The sequence below is a fragment of the Entelurus aequoreus genome, linkage group LG28, assembly GCF_033978785.1.
Source record: "Entelurus aequoreus isolate RoL-2023_Sb linkage group LG28, RoL_Eaeq_v1.1, whole genome shotgun sequence".
NCBI classification, from domain to species: Eukaryota; Metazoa; Chordata; class Actinopteri; order Syngnathiformes; family Syngnathidae; genus Entelurus; species Entelurus aequoreus.
This window is the reverse complement of record NC_084758.1, coordinates 32,608,746-32,626,616: the sequence shown is the minus strand read 5'-3', so window position 1 is coordinate 32,626,616 and position 17,871 is coordinate 32,608,746. Positions and strand designations below refer to the sequence as shown.

The 17,871-nt window shown below is 38.3% G+C and overlaps 1 protein-coding gene across 1 annotated transcript in view; it reads right to left on the bottom strand.

Annotated features, from left to right (window-relative positions):
- The window catches only part of LOC133645136 (glycine receptor subunit beta-like), a 103,000-nt gene continuing 85,129 nt past the window's right edge, over positions 1-17,871 (bottom strand). The window contains exons 9-10 of the mRNA XM_062039970.1: positions 6,612-6,952; positions 1-880 (exon numbers count right to left, since the gene is read on the bottom strand). Coding sequence (XP_061895954.1) covers positions 584-880; positions 6,612-6,952 — 638 coding nt within the window. The 3' untranslated portion in view covers positions 1-583. The remainder of the gene's footprint in view (positions 881-6,611; positions 6,953-17,871) is intronic.

Here is a 17,871-nt window from a genome sequence, read left to right as displayed (position 1 = left end):
TTCTGTGTCAGTTTAGCTCACACGGTGAAAAGTAATATTTTATTGATCGTTACTTGCAAATCTCACAAACGCGCTCGCGACCTCACTTACTGGGTTGGGGGGGTGAACATCGCAGCTGCGAGGGGGGCGTGGCCTTGTCACATGACCGTCAAAAGAACCCGAAATCAACGTTCGTAATGTCTACTTGTATATCTTGGCATGCATGCGTTCCCTTGCTAAAACATGCAAAGTAAAGCCAAGGTTCCACTTCCGCAACTCCTCAAAGCGGTGGGCAAATAAACGGTGGAATCATAAATAGATATTTACATTTACTCTTTTATACGTCTGTGCATCCTGCAACGCTGCCAAATAGATAGTCTGTCTTTCCTGATTTGATTTCAGTCAATATAGGATTCCGTATTTTCAGGGAAAGAAAGGCTGGCTGGTCATCTAATGCACAAATGATGATAATTAACATTAAATATGTAAAGATAAATATTCATATAGTAGGTTTAGCTTCATTGCAGCACTCAATTTGGATGGAAGGATGAACACGCCGGGCTCGATTCAAGGAAGCACCGATTTTTGGGGGGATTAAAGAGGATCACAAGTACACGGACCAGTAGATGACGTTGAAGAAGAGGAAGGTGAAGGGGAAGAGGGCCCGCGCGTACAGGTCGACCCTCTTGGCGGCCGAGGGGATGACGGGCTTCGGGGGAGGGGGCTTCTTGTTGTTCTTGGCTTGGGACTTCCCGGCGCCACCCCTGGTCTCGATGGGCTTGCCGTAGCAGTCAAAGTTCGACAGCTCAAAGTCCCGCGGGAGCGAGCCCACGATGCTGAAGTCGTTGGTGCGCAGGTCCGACTTGGAGGTGCACACCTTCTTGCAGCGGGTCTCTGCCACCTGCGGGAAAAAGACACGGAGGGATTTATCTTTGTCTTCCACGTGTGGGACCGGACGCTAACTAGGACCTGAACACCCTGCTGGGGATATGAGCAGTTAGTATTGGGAACACAAAAATGATCCACTAGAATGTTGATCTAAGACAGGGGTTCCCAAACATATATATATATATATATATGTATGTGTGGGAAAAATCACAAGACTATTTAATTATTTAATCTCTACAGGCCTGTTTCATGAGGGGTTTCCCTCAATCATCTCCTGATGATTGAGGGAAACCCCTCATGAAACAGGCCTGTAGAGATTAAATAGTCTTGTGGTTTTTCCCACACATACATATTACGCTCTACCACGGTATCGAGCACTATTTTTTTTTTGGATAATCTAATTAAGACATATATATATATATATATATATATATATATATATATATATATATATATATATATATATATATATATATATATATATATATATATATATATATATATATATACATACATACATACATACATACATACACACATATATATATATATAAATAAATGTTTATTTACATACTTTGTTTCCAAACAGTGTCTGTAACACGGTAGTAAAATAACTCCACGGTGACATTTTGGGAACATTTTCTGAATAATTTGCGAAAATGAAACATTAAAAACAGAATGTGATTGTAAGTTAATAATACTAACACAAACACTCGTAAACGAGTTAGCATAATAGCTGATGCTAACGACGCAAGCTCTATTACATTACGATAGCACGTACAAATATGCATGAAAACACTCCTACGGACATCACACATAGGAAGGTTTAGTAAGTAAGAATTGTTTTAGTTATATTGTTTAACTTACAAACGTTACTTGGAGTGAGGAATGTAAAATTCCTACGAATATAAACACTATGGACGATTAGAAGTCGGAACGGCACTTCTACTTCCGGTTGAAAATGTGTGGCGCAATATGAAGCCTAAAATACCACAAGGGAGACCCCCGGACTGTTGAACAACTTAAACTGTACATCAAGCAAGAATGGGAAATAATTCCACCTGAAAAGCTTCAAAAATGTGTCTCCTCAGTTCCCAAACCGTTACTGAGTGTTGTTAAAAGGAAAGGCCATGTAACACAGTGGTAAAAATGCCCTTGTGACAACTTTTTTGCAATGTGTTGCTGCCATTAAATTCTAAATTCATGATTATTAGCTAAAAAAGAAATACGTTTCTCAGTGTGAACATGAAATATCTTGTCTTTGCAGTCTATTCAATTGAATATAAGTTGAAAAGGATTTGCAAATCATTGTATTCTCTTTTTATTTACCATTTACACAACGTGACAACTTCACTGCTTTTGGGTTATGTAATAAGTAAATATGAAAATATTCCCAACAACAATGTTTTGGGTTCATTATATTATTATTTGGACGATGACAGTTAAACAAAACAGACTTAAGGTCTCGGGGTCTCATAAAAGTGTTAAAAATCAGTCATATATCAATAAATATGATTTTTGCTTCCAGGGCCTAAATCTCTGGATCAGGGGAGTCCAAACTTAATAATCAATATATTTGGTTATTATAGTAGACATTCAGTGAGCAAACTTGTCCAAACAATGGCGCCATAGAACGCCTTGCATGAAAACTATTTGCATTATGCAAAGAAAAATCCATAAAATAGCGGCTTATAGTCCGGAATTTACGGTAGATGGACTGTTTGGACAAAACCCCTCATGATAATGTCAAGCATCATTTGACTCCTCCCGTCCCTCTGTGATGTCACAACCCCCTAAACCTGGGATTATAAAAAACAACTTCCAACAGGCAGTCCCACAAAAAAGCCTTTTTTCAAGCCCTCTGAAGGCTCACAGGAGTGAACGGGGTCTAATCAGACGACAGTCGCTAAAGCAGGGGTCACCAACGCGGTGCCCGCGGGCACCAGGTAGCCCGTAAGGACCAGATGAGTAGCCCGCTGGCCTGTTCTAAAAATAGTTCAAATAGCAGCACTTACCAGTGAGCTGCCTCTATTTTTTAAATTGTATTTATTTACTAGCAAGCTGGTCTCGCTTTGCTCGACATTTTTAATTCTAAGAGAGACAAAACTCAAATAGAATTTGAAAATCCAAGAAAATATTTTAAAAGACTTGGTCTTTACTTGTTTACATGAATTCATTAATTTTTTTACTTTGCTTTTTATAACTTTCAGAAAGACAATTTTAGAGAAAAAATCCAACCTTAAAAATGATTTTAGGATTTTTAAACACATATACCTTTTTACCTTTTAAATTCCTTCCTCTTCTTTCCTGACAATTTAAATCAATGTTCAAGTAAATTTATTTTTTCTATTGTAAAGAATAATAAATACATTTTAATTTAATTCTTCATTTTAGCTTCTGTTTTTTCGACGAATAATATTTGTGAAATATTTCTTCAACCTTATTATGATTAAAATTCAAAACAATTATTCTGGCAAATCTAGAAAATCTGTAGAATCAAATTTAAATCTTATTTCAAAGTCTTTTGAATTCCTTTTAAAAATTTTGTTCTGGAAAATCTAGAAGAAATAATGATTTGTCTTTGTTAGAAATATAGCTTGGTCCAATTTGTTATATATTCTAACAAAGTGCAGATTGGATTTTAACCTATTTAAAACATGTCATCAAAATTCTAAAATTAATTTTAATCAGGAGAAATTACTAATGATGTTCCATAAATTATTTTTTTAATTTTTTCAAAAAGATTCGAATTAACTAGTTTTTCTCTTCTTTTTTTCGGTTGAATTTTGAATTTTAAAGAGTCGAAATTGGAGACAAACTATGTTTCAAAATTTAATTGTCATTTTTTTCGTGTTTTCTCCTCTTTTAAACCATTAAATTAAGTGTAAATATTATTAATTATTAATAATAACATAGAGTTAAAGGTAAATTGAGCAAATTGGCTATTTCTGGCAATTTATTTAAGTGTGTATCAAACTGGTAGCCCTTCGCATTAATCACTACACAAGACGTAGCTCTTGGTTTCAAAAAGGTTGGTGACCCCTGCGCTAAAGTAATTAAACTCATCTGAGCTTCATTATTTTTGATTTGCTTTTGACAAGAAGGTCTATTAAAGCACAATGGAGTCAGGTAATCCCCTCAATCCCAACACACTAACACTCTGGAGAAAAATTAATTTCAATTAGTGACCAATTGGGATGACATGCACGGGTTGGATATCACTCATGTTGGAATTAGGGCTGGGCGATATATGGAATATACTGGATATATCGCGGGTTTGTCTCTGTGCGATATAGAAAATGACTATATCGTGATATTGGCGTATACGTTCTCGCGCAGTTGCTTTTAGCTGCAGGCATTACACTACAGGCTCTTCTCACTCTTTGTCTCTCCTTCTCACAGAGACATAAAACAAGCGCACCTTCTTACATACGTCACATACGGGTAACATTAGCTGCGGCAGGTGGTGCGAGTGGTAATACGGGAGAGAGGAGGTGCCAATCTGGTAACAAATGAAGGAAGAATAATTAATTCCCAAGAAAAACAGCAGGGGGTCCATCGTCTGGCGGTGGTTTGGCTTCAAGCGGGAATATGTTGAACAGACAACCGTAATATGTCAAGTATGCGGCAAAAGCGTTGCTACAAAAAGTAGCGGCACTACTAATTTGTAGCATCATTTGAAAAGTCACCCGCTAGAGAATAAGGAGTGCTTGAAACTCCGCATGTCAACATCTCCGGCCGGTGCCACACCAACAAAATGCCAAAGCAACCAGCACTGACCAAATTGAGCCTGCTGGCGTCTTCCATTTCCACATCAACACCGTATGAATAGCTAATTTATATTGTACAGTTATTGAAATATCTTGTGTGACATCATGCACAAAAGTGCACTTTATTTGTTTTAAACTATTGTAGTGGCGTTCTGTACAAAAAGTGCACTTAAATTTAGTGTTGTTTTGATACGTCATTTTAGTGACATCATGCACAAAAGTGCACTAATAGCTTGTTTAAAAATGTCTCTGACAATCTTGCACTTTCTGTTTTGGAAATGACATGAATGTTTGTGCCACTGCTTAATAACGGTTTAATAAATACACTTTTAGTTGTGATTTCCTTCTCTGCATGAAAGTTTAAAATGAGCATATATTAATGCAGTATGAAGAAGAATGTTTTAATGTAGACACATAGAATCCTCATTCTGCTGTCATTATATGCATCAAGTGTTAAAGGCCTACTGAAAGCCACTACTACCGACCACGCAGTCTGATAGTTTATATATCAATGATGAAATCTTAACATTGCAACACATGCCAATACGGCCGGGTTAACTTATAAAGTGACATTTAAAACTTCCCGGTATGATGACGTATGCGCGTGACGAAGTCAGAGTAACGGAAGTTATGGTACCCCGTAGAATCCTATACAAAAAGCTCTGTTTTCATTTCATAATTCCACAGTATTCTGGACATCTTTTGCAATTTGTTTAATGAACAATGAAGGCTGCAAAGAAGACAGTTGTAGGTGGGATCGGTGTATTAGCAGCGGACTACAGCAACACAACCAGGAGGACTTTGTTGGAGCGCTAGACGCGCTAGCCGCCGACCTCACCTTGACTTCCTACGTCTCCGGGCCGCCAAACGCATCGGGTGAAGTCCTTCGTCCTTCTGCCGATCGCTGGAACGCAGGTGAGCACGGGTGTCGATGAGTAGATGAGGGCTTGCTGGCGTAGGTGGAGAGCTAATGTTTTTAGCATAGCTCTGTGAGGTCCCGTTGCTAAGTTAGCTTCAATGGCGTCGTTAGCACAGCATTGTTAACCTTCGCCAGCCTGGAAAGCATTAACCGTGTATTTACATGTCCACGGTTTAATAGTATTGTTGATTTTCTATCTATCCTTCCAGTCAGGGGTTTATTTTTTTGTTTCTATATGCAGTTAAAGCACGATGCTATCACGTTAGCTCGTAGCTAAAGCATTTCGCCGATGTATTGTCGTGGAGATAAAAGGCACTGAATGTCCATTTCGCGTTCTCGACTCTCATTTTCAAGAGGATATAGTATCCGAGGTGGTTTAAAATACAAATCCGTGATCCACAATAAAGAAAGGAGAGTGTGGAATCCAATGAGCCAGCTTGTACCTAAGTTACGGTCAGAGCGAAAAAAGATACGTCCATCACTGCCTCTCAAGTCCTTCACTGTAACGTTCCTCATCTACGAATCTTTCATCCTCGCTCAAATTAATGGGGTAATCGTCACTTTCTCGGTCCGAATCTCTCTCGCTCCATTGTAAACAACGGGGAATTGTGAGGAATACTAGCTCCTGTGACGTCACGCTACTTCCGCTACAGGCAAGGCTTTTTTTTTTATCAGCGAGCAAAAGTTGCGAACTTTATCGTCGATTTTCTCTACTAAATCCTTTCAGCAAACATATGGCAATATCGCGAAATGATCAAGTATGACACATAGAATGGATCTGCTATTCCCGTTTAAATAAAAAAAAATCATTTCAGTAGGCCTTTAATATATCATGTATCGTGACATGGCCTAAAAATATGGAGATATTAATAAAAGGCCATATGGCCCAGTCCTAGTTGGAATGTGTTTTTTTTCTTCCAAATTAGACTCCTCTGTTTTGCATTTAGATTAGATCTCTGAAGTGGGAAGAGTGACAGTACCTGAAATGTTTTAAATTGAATTATTTGAGATCTACAGAAGCAGAAAGAGTAGTCAATCAAAGAAGATACACTGACATGCAAGGTGCTGACGTGGAGCGGCGTCCCTCCGGTCCCGTTGACCGTGTTGTTCCTGGTGGTGGTGTTGATGGTGCCGGTGGAGGTGGTGGTAACAGCAGCAACGGCGGCGGCACTCTTTCCCATGGCCTTCTCCTTGGCAGCTATCTTGGCCTTCTCCGCCTCGATGCGCTTGGGGCTGTTGAGCATAACTTGGACCACGGCGTACTCTACCAGCGAGGCGAAGCCAAACAGCAGGCAGGCGATGAGCCAGATGTCGATGGCCTTCACGTAGGAGACCTTGGGCAGCTCCGTTGCCAGCGAGGTGCACTCGGAGGACAGCGAGAGCACGGACAGGATGCCTGGGAACAGCAAGGACTGTCGGTTGGCTTAAAGGACGGGGAGTCTTGGTACTTTCACTTTCAGTTTTTATGGAACATGCATACGATGCAATGTAATGCATCATCAAATTCCAGTTGTTTCATTACAGCACGCACGAAAAGGAGTAGGAAGAAGCAGAGCTTATTTAATCCTACCCCTTTTCATACCATAGCGGTTTTATTCAATTTCCTTGTTCTCTGTAACAGAACAGTGAGCACATAAATAATATACCATAGTAAGACTTGTCCAGGGTGTACCCCGCCTTCCGGCCGATTGTAGCTGAGATAGGCTCCAGCACCCCCCGCGACCACGAAAGGGACAAGCGGTAGAATATGGATGGATGGATGGAAGTAAACAAATATTAAATACATAAATAATATTTGTCTCAAGAGTTCAAAATGTTTATCATAATTCTTGTTCTGTGTACTTTGTGCACACTTGTAGTTGGAACAGTCTCTTAAAGTGAATCATATTGCTGCTTTGTTGGATTTCTTTGCCTAATCCATTCCATCATTTAATTCCACATGCAGACATGCTAAAGGTTTTAAGTGTTGTACGTGCGTACGAATGTTTTAAATGAGATTGTCCTCTAAGGTTATATTTCTCCTCTTTTGTTGAGAAGAATTGTTGTATATTCTTGGCTAGCAGGTTATAGTTTGCTTTGTGTATCATTTTAGATGTTTGCAAATGCACCAAATCCTTGAATTTCAATAATTGTCATTTAATAAATAAAGGGTTTGTATGTTCTCTATATCCAACATTACGTATTATTCTAATTGATTGTTTTTCATATACACATACTGTACATATGCACACATACACTCATGCACATAATCACGTTTCATCAAACATATATTAACGTTGTTGCCCTAGGGTAAACTGGGTATAACACATGGCACGCTGACAAAGCTTAACCTATTGTTACTATAACAATCTAAAAGGTTAATGTAGGTTGCTTCTCTTTCTTCCCCTCCATTTTTCTGCATTCTTTCGTATCTCAAGTTATCATTACGTATATGTATTGTTGCATTTGAACAATTGTATTGTTGATAATAAAGGTAAAGTATTGGTATTGTTTATTATCAATAGCACTATTTCTATTGGTATTCATATTGCTCCATTTTTAGTGTAATAATGCTCATTGCCATTTCTGTATTTTTTTTTTCGCTAACTGCTTATTTGCTATTACTTTTACCATCATATTTGTACATGTCGTATTTGCTGATGTTGCTCTGTTGTTGTTGTTGTTGTTGTTGTTGTGTTTGCTGTTGTTGTTTTTGTCTCTCTGTCTAATCCCCCTCTTGTCCCCACAATTCCCCCCTCAGTCTTCCTTTTTCTCTCTTTCTATCCCCTCCTGCTCCGGCCCGGCTGCACCAAATGATAATATAAATACATTTAATAGAGTCAAAATACAAATAAGGCAACAAGAGAAGTATCCCACACTTCTCTTTTGTAAAGTAAATCTGAACAGCCGATATGGGCATCTACATCTACTATATGATTTGCCCGAGAAGCTGGGCAGGACATTATAAATTTTTTTTTATAAATAAATAAATACATTTTAAAAAAAATAAATAATTGATCGTTTTTGTAACACAGTTAGTGAATGAAGTGTACTTTTGTAGTTATTTCCCCATATTTCTGCACAATAACTCAGATATGTAACACTAGTGAGCAGTAGAGAATATGAAGTGATTTTCAATTCATTTTATCATCTATTATTACACCCAAAAATGTGTTTTCTTTTACCCTTTAAATGTCTACTCTGTCTATTTGTATTTATGTTTGACTTTCTCTTCTACTGTTACCAAATAGCATTATTTTAGTCTTACTGAGATTCAAAGATTGTCTGTTTTTGTCAAACCATCTTTTTAAGTTGATCACTTCTTCTGTTATTATTTGTATTATACTTCTGTGTGTTCTCTCCTGAACAAAATGCAGAAAAATCACTTTCCATTGTCGATTTTACGTCATAATACATTGCAGATGAATCATGGTGATCAGCCGTGAGCGTATTAACATCAAACATGGCGGAATTGTCCGTGACAACAGCGAATCCGAGTCGACATTTTCCCTTTTTCCGCAGAAGTAAATAAAATGAGAGACATTCACAGAATGACCTAACTTGGAGCTAAACACGCAGCTAAGTAAATGTCAGCAATAATGTAGTTATCTAGAGCCCTGTGCGTTCAGTGCTATCGCAGACAGAATTACGGAATCTTCAATAAAAAGTGAGTCTACTATTAAACACGGAAAGTTGCGGAAATGTGACTGAAATGCTGAAATTGTGAGGAGAAATAATGTTTTTCAGGCAACCGTGCACTTCACTAAAACTCACCTCCTTTGAGCCGGGCCAGCACTCTCTCTTCTATTATTTGCTCATAATTATTCCAGGAAGTGCTTGTTTTTTCTGTGTCTACTTAAAATATAAACACATGACATTGTTCTGACATGATGCATTTTTTCATCATGCAAAGCTACCGTCTGCATCAAATCGCATCGAATCATAATGTTGTAAAAAGTGTTGTTAACCCATGTATCTAGATGCATGTCGGCTCACCATTTTATGTAGAGATGCACACCACACCCCTATTAATTAAGTAGTAAACATCTCTGAGGGCCTTTTATTCCCCAATTGGAAAAAGCAGGCTGGACATTGTTAGACCAGTTGATCTGCCGTTTCTTTTCTGCTCTGCCCCCCTCTCCTTCGTAAAGGGGGGGCACAGGTTCGGTGGCCACGGATGAAGCGCTACCTGTCCAAAGTCGGGACCCAGGGTGGACCACTCGTCTGTGCACCAGTTGGGGACGTCTCTGCACTGCTGACCTGTCTCCACTCAAGATGATCTCCTGCTGGCCCCACTATGGACTGGACTCTCACTATTATGTTAGATCCACTATGGACGGGACTCTCACTATTATGTTAGATCCACTATGGACTGGACTCTCACTATTATGTTAGATCCACTACGGACTGGACTCTCACACTATTATGTTAGATCCACTATGAACTGGACTCTCACACTATTATGTTAGATTCACTATGTACTGGACTCTCTCAATATTATGTTTGATCCACTATGGACTGGACTCTCACACTATTATGTTAGCTCCACTACGGACTGAACTCTCACACTATTATGTTAGATCCACTATGGACTGGACTCTCTCAATATTATGTTAGATCCACTATGGACTGGACTCTCACTATTATGTTAGATCCACTATGGACTGGACTCTCACAATATTATGTTAGATCCACTATGGACTGGACTCTCACACTATTATGTTAGATCCACTATGGATTGGACTCTCACACTATTATGTTAGATCCACTATGGACTGGACTCTCACACTATTATGTTAGATCCACTATGGACTGGACTCTCACACTATTATGTTAGATCCACTATGGACTGGACTCTCACACTATTATGTTAGATCCACTATGGATTGGACTCTCACACTATTATGTTAGATCCACTATGGACTGGACTCTCACACTATTATGTTAGATCCACTATGGACTGGACTCTCACACTATTATGTTAGATCCACTATGGACTGGACTCTCACACTATTATGTTAGATCCACTATGGACTGGACTCTCACTATTATGTAAGATCCACTATGGACTGGACTTTCAAAATATTATGTTAGATCCACTATGGACTGGACTCTCACACCATTATGTTAGCTCCACTATGGACTGGACTCTCACTATTATGTTAGATCCACTATGGACTGGACTCTCACACTATTATGTTAGATCCACTATGGACTGGACTCTCACACTATTATGTTAGATCCACTTCGGACTGGACTCTCACACTATTATGTTAGATCCACTATGGACTGGACTCTCACACTATTATGTTAGATCCACTACGGACTGGACTCTCACACTATTATGTTAGATCCACTATGGACTGGACTCTCACACTATTATGTTAGATCCACCATGGACTGGACTCTCACACTATTATGTTAGATCCACTATGGACTGGACTCTCACACTATTATGTTAGATCCACTACGGACTGGACTCTCACACTATTATGTTAGATCCACTACGGACTGGACTCTCACACTATTATGTTAGATCCACTATGGACTGGACTCTCACAATATTATGTTAGATCCACTATGGACTGGACTCTCACAATATTATGCTAGATCCACTCGACCTCCATTGCACGGGTCGCCCAGGGGGAGGGTCCCCACATCTGCGGTCCCCTCCAAAGTTTCTCATTGTTATCTCATTGGGTTGAGTTTTTTCTTGCCCTGATGTGGGATCTGAGCCGAGGATGTCGTTGTGGCTTGTGCAGCCCTTTGAGACACTCGTGATTTAGGACTGTATAAGTAAACATTGATTGATTGATTGATTGACATTGTCTTTTTTTATTTTCTCGCTCATTCGTCCGTGTTGATGGGCTCATATTGCCCATCGTGTTTGAAGCCGAAATATTCCCACAACTTGACATTTGGCTTTTTAATCATATTTTCCTTCTAATTTATCTTACTTTGCGGAACTTCTGACTAGCGAGTTGCGAGTAGGGGAGGCGATATCTGTGAAGCCTTTTCTGTGTAAGCTAGCGGTGCCGTATCCGCCCACCGAGACAAAGATTGTGAACGACTGAAAAGAGGGCTCACTGCGTTGAGTTAATTCTACCGTTGAATAAATGTGCTCGGTTGCTGACAGCGATGCACAGAACAAGGGATGAAGAAAACAATCACTTGGACATGGCAATTAAATTTTAAATTTTATTATTTTAACTTAATTTTCATTTATTGTTAGATAAAACATATTGACTATTGGCCCAAGCCTAGTCACCATTAGGGATGTCTGATAATATCGGACTGCAGATATTATCGGCCGATAAATGCTTTAAAATGTAGTATCTGTAATTATCGGTATCGGTTTCAAAATTATCAGTATCTGTATCAAAAAGTAAAATGTATGACTTTTTAAAACGCCGCTGTGTACACGGGCGTAGGGAGAAGTACAGAGCGGCAATAAAATTTAAAGGCACTGCCTTTGCGTGCTGGCCCAATCACATAATGTCTACGGCTTTTCACACACACAAGTGAATGCAATTCATACTTGGTCAACAGCCATACAGGTCACACTGAGGGTGACCGTATAAACAACTTTAACACTGTTACAAATACGCGCCACACTGTGAACCCACACCAAACAAGAATGACAAACACATTTCGGGAGAACATCCGCACCTTAACACAACATAAACACAACAGAACAAATACCCAGAACCTTGCTTGTTTTCATTCAGAAAAATCTACCTCTCACACGTGATGACAAGCAGAAAAAGAATTAGCCCACTCTTTGAGCTTCATCTTTTGCACAAATAGACTAATAGTCTGGATTGAGTGAAGCTGTTTTATTTATGTTTTGTGCCTTTTTTCCCCATGCACTTTAAAGGATGGCTGTGTTTTCTACTAGTCTAGACTAAAGCAGTTTTTTATTTTTGTGCCTTTCTTGTTTTTATTCGCACATTTTTGTTACTCATACGAATACGTTAAGAACAGGGCAGATTGAGCCCAGTTTCTAGTATACTCTGGACTAAAGCTGTGTGCCTTCATTGTTTTTGTAGCTGTTGTTTTGAGGCATGGTTAAAAAAATAAATTAAAAAAATGCACTTTTGAAAGTCAAAGTACAGTGTTTCCCATAGTTGTAGTGGGTATCAGGATTATCTCAGGGAGAGCATGTCCCACATCCCAAGCTGCTGTTTTGAGGCATGTTAAAAAAAATAATGCACTTTAATGTTAAAAATATGGCAGTGCCATGTTGGCACTTTTTTCCATAACTTGAGTTGAAGTTGTTCTCTTATTTTGGAAAACCTGGTTACATTGTTTAATGCATCCAGCGGGGCATCACAACAAAATTAGGCATAATAATGTGTTAATTCCACAACTGTATATATCGGTATCGGTAATTAAGAGTTGGACAATATCGGAATATCGGATATCGGCAAAAAAGCCATTATCGGACATCTCTAGTCACCATCAAAACGTTTTTTCCAAGGTGCAAGCGGTGTTTGTCATTAGCGTACTGGCTGCCTCCACTGCAGCACACACAAACTTGCTGTTTCCTGTTAACACTTTTGATTCGCCAGGAGGAAAAGGTTCAACAATTATGATCGGCGAACATGTTTGTCACTCAAATGCCAATGTTGATGAACCATTGTGTCCTGTGTAGGGATGTCTGATAATGGCTTTTTGCTGATATCCGATATTGTCCAACTCTTTAATTACCGATACCGATATCAACCGATATATGTATATATATATAACACATTATTATGCCTAATTTGGACAACCAGGTATGGTGAAGATAAGGTACTTTTAAAAAAAAATATTAAAATAAGATAAATAAATTAAAAACATTTTCTTGAATAAAAAAGAAAGTACAACAATATAAAAACAGTTACATAGAAATTAGTAATGAATGAAAATTAGTAAAATTAACTGTTAAAGGTTAGTACTATTAGTGGACCAGCAGCACGCACAATCATGTGTGCTTACGGACTGTATCCCTTGCAGACTCTATTGATATATATTGATATATAATGTAGGAACCAGAATATTAATAACAGAAAGAAACAACCCTTTTGTGTGAATGAGTGGGGGAGGGAGGTTTTTTGGGTTGGTGCACTAATTGTAAGTGTATCTTGTGTTTTTTATGTTGATTTAATAAAAAAATAAAAAATAAAAAAAATAAAAAAAACGATACCGATAATAAAAAAACCGATACCGATAATTTCCGATATTACATTTTAACGCATATATCGGCCGATAATATCGGCAGACCGATATTATCGGACATCTCTAGTCCTGTGTCCTTCTTGCCATATTTTAACTAAGACAAACATCAACTCTATGTTCTTACTTCAAAAGAAATCCATTAGAATTGTAAATTATGCGGATTATCACGACCATACCAATGTTCTGTTTATTAAAATAAAAACATTACAACTGCACGATCTTGTTGACCTCAACACTGCTCTTGTGACGTACAAAGCTCATAAGCACATGCTGCCTGGGTGTCTGCAGGAGAGGTTCAAACCCAGGGAGAGTCCCTATGACCTCAGAGGTTCAGCTGTCTTTCAGAAAGCAAACATAAGAAGGAGCTTAAAAAGTAGATGTGTTTCTGTCAGGGGGGTTCATCTGTGGAACAGCTTGGATCATTCCTTCAAATGTTCCAGTTTAAAAAACACTTTAAGACCAATGTCTTGGAAAAATATATCACTCTTGAATCAACACAGTAGTTAATACCATGATCAATGTTAATTACTAACTAAATGAGGGATATAAATAATAATGGAAGTATAATTGTTGGTATATAATTGGTACAAAAGTTTAACTAACACATGTACAAGGATACTTCACATGTCTTTACTGTGTATATAATTAAACAGTGTATATGTTGTGTACAAGGTGTATTTATAATATGTTGTGCAAAGGAAAAGCTCATCTTGTATTTGACATTGTTTATAAGGTTAGGCGCAATAAGTGTTCAACTTCAGCCTAAACCCTTTCGCTCTGCAACATTTTCCATTTATGAATGTACAACTGTTTGTTTAAGTAAAACGGTTTGTTTATTTTGTTGACCACTGACCGAAGAAATAATAAACTAAACTAACTAACCAGGTCAGATTCTGGGCGGCTATGTGCAATAATCAAACCTTTGAGAATGTTGAGGCAGCATTTTTTAACCATCTATTATTCACTTAACAATTAATTAACAATGATCTCAGTAAGATATTACATTATCTTTAAACATATTACATTATCTTTAAACACCTTTAACTTGTTAACAATATTAACTATATGTATTAAACATTCTTGTATTATCATTAAACACCTTTAATGTATTAACAATATTAACTATATGTGTTATAAATTATTGTCTTCGAATAATTTGTCCACCTTCTAGGTTGGTTTTGAAACTGCCTTGTTCCAACAGTTTCTATGGCCTCCTTCCCGTTAGAATGAATCACCAGATGTGTTTTGGTCTTGACAGTTTGTCACACCTCAGTACTATAAATACCAAAAACCCAAAAGCTCCCGTATCTGCTGCAGTTTACGACAAGTGATTGCTCCTTCAGTAGAATACCTGTGATAGCCTTAATGACCTGTAGCAACAAATAAAAGCCTTTTTTACGAATTTGTGTCCAAATTACAGGTTACAGTTCCCCTCTTTCACCATGGCACTCAGCTCAGGCAAGAGCAGAAACGATTACTGCGCCACTTAGGAAGGAATTTTAACCCCCATTAACCAGCGTCACTCCCCTTCCATTAACGGAATGTTCCTTCTGAGACTTGATAAATACATCGCCAAGACTGGTGGATCCCAGCCCCCACCATGCATCTCATTAAGCCGGCTTTGTTAAGGTTCCAGGACTCCTAATCAAACCCGACCATACTCGCCTGATTAGTACCTGGATGGAATACTCCCTGGTATTACCAGAAGCTGTATGCTTTGTGTCAACATAGCACAGGTGTTCTAGAGCAGGGGTGCTCACACTTTTTCTGCAGGCGAGCTACTTTTCAATTGATCAAGATGCGGGGATCTACCTCATTCATATATATAATTTATATTTACCTATTTATGAAATATATGTTTTTGTTAACAAGTTAAAGGTGTTTAATGTTAATGCAAGCATGTTTAACACATATAGTTAATATTGTTAATAAATTAAAGGTGTTTAATGATAATACAAGAATGTTTAATACATATACCGTAATTTCCGGACTATAAGCCGCACCTGACTATAAGCCGCACCAGCTAAATTTAGGGGAAAATACAGATTGCTCCATATATAAGCCGCACCCGACTATAAGCCGCAGGGTTTTGATGTGTAATTAGCGTAGTATATAGGGGTTCCTGCTACCACGGAGGGGATTGTCGGGACAGAGATGACTGTTTGGGAACGCAAAGCGTCCCATTTATTAACAATAAATCTTTCAATCATTCAATCAAACTTTCACATCTTTGACATGGCGAACAGCATTCGTGCAGAGTACAAATAATACAACGGTGCAAAGTAATACAAAGTGCTCGCCTGTACGTTATCAAAATAACCAGCCTACCGGTATATGAAAAGTCAGTCTTTAATCATTGTGTCATCGTCTTCCTCCTGCGTACTAAAACCACCGAAATCCTCTTCGTCGGTGTCGGAGAAGAACAGGCCGTAAATAAGCCGCACCCTTGTATAAGCCGCAGGGACCAGAACGAGGGGAAAAAGTAGCGGCTTATAGTCTGAAAATTACGGTAGTTAATATTGTTAACAAGTTAAAGGTGTTTAAAGATAATGTGATACGTTTAAAGATAATGTAATATCTTACTGAGATCATTTAGGACCAAAACCCTTAAAACAAGTAAAACACTCTAACATAAAATCTGCTTAGTGAGAAGAATTATCTTATCAGACAGAAAATAAACAAATATAAACCTTATTTGAGATATTTAATCTTACTTAGATTTCAGTTTCTGCAGTTTGACTATGATTGACGACACTTGTTGACTTCTCTGAGCCCATTTAAATAGGGCTCGTGTGATGCAGTCATTAGACTCGGTTATCAATCAATCAATCAATCAATCAATCAATCAATCAATCAATCAATCAATCAATCAATCAATCAATCAATCAGTTTAAATCACAAGTGTCTCAAAGGTTACAAACGCGACAATGGAAAGTCAAAGGAACTCAGCACAGATCTGAGATCTGAGGGACTGGGTGAGCATTTCAGGAACAACCCTCCAATAGTTTCAATCTTTCTCTGTGACTGTGGGCCCTCATAAGTCAGCATTCAGCCCCCTCTCATGCGGGTTCCGCAGGGTTCAGTTTTGAGGCCTATCCTTTTTACATGCTTTCACTCAGGGAAATCATTGGGAATTTGAGGGTGCCTCATTTCACACGTGCGCGGATGACCTTCTGTTATATTGCTCGTTTAACACTGATAGAACAAATGAAATTAATACGCTAAATAACTGTCTGAAAAAGACTTGATGACTAGTAATAATCTTCAGCTGAATGAACTTCAAAAATAGCCAACTGCTTAGGGTCCCTTGGTGCTAATGTGCGCTCACGTCTGAAAAATCGTGGGGTCACATTTAACCACTACGTGCATTTTTCAATGAGCACATCAAAAATGTAACCCACTCCTGCTTTTTCCACCTCAGAACCATTTCTAAACTCAGATCCATAGTATCTTATTTTGAGCTGGAATCGGTCATTTGTGCTCTTGTTTCCTCACGTCATGACTATTGTAATTCACTCTTTACCTATCAACAAAAATTCAATACATTGCCTGCAATCAGTCCAAAATGCTGCTGCTCGGCTCTTGTCAAGATTTTATAGATTCAGTCATATTCACATATTCCTGTTTTTGCGTCCTTGCACTGGCTACCTGTTCATTTCAGGATGCAGTACAAATTGCTATCTATTACTTACAGTACCAGTAGAGTGGAGAAACAAGTTGCCTCTATATTGACGCTATCTGATTTAAGACACCAAAAGACTTATAAAGTTTGCGAATAAAGAGATATGTCAAATAGTATATATTTCACAAAGCCAGTCAAGTGATCTGTGACGTAGAAGTAGCAAGCACAGATCCCTTCTCCATCAATAACAATGCTAATCGGGTAGACTTTGTGAGAGCAAACAAGGACTACTTTGGGAACAAATATTATCCAGGACCTTATATTTTTGAGCCCGAACACAAAGAGGATGAGTTTTAGAAGCCGAGTGCTAAACGGATACAGCTTTATTGAGACATTATAGTATTAGCAGCACTGCTAGGTGCTAAACATGAAAACTAACCATAATAAACCATAATAAAACAAACATTTGCTGTACAATTTCCACTCTCGCTGGG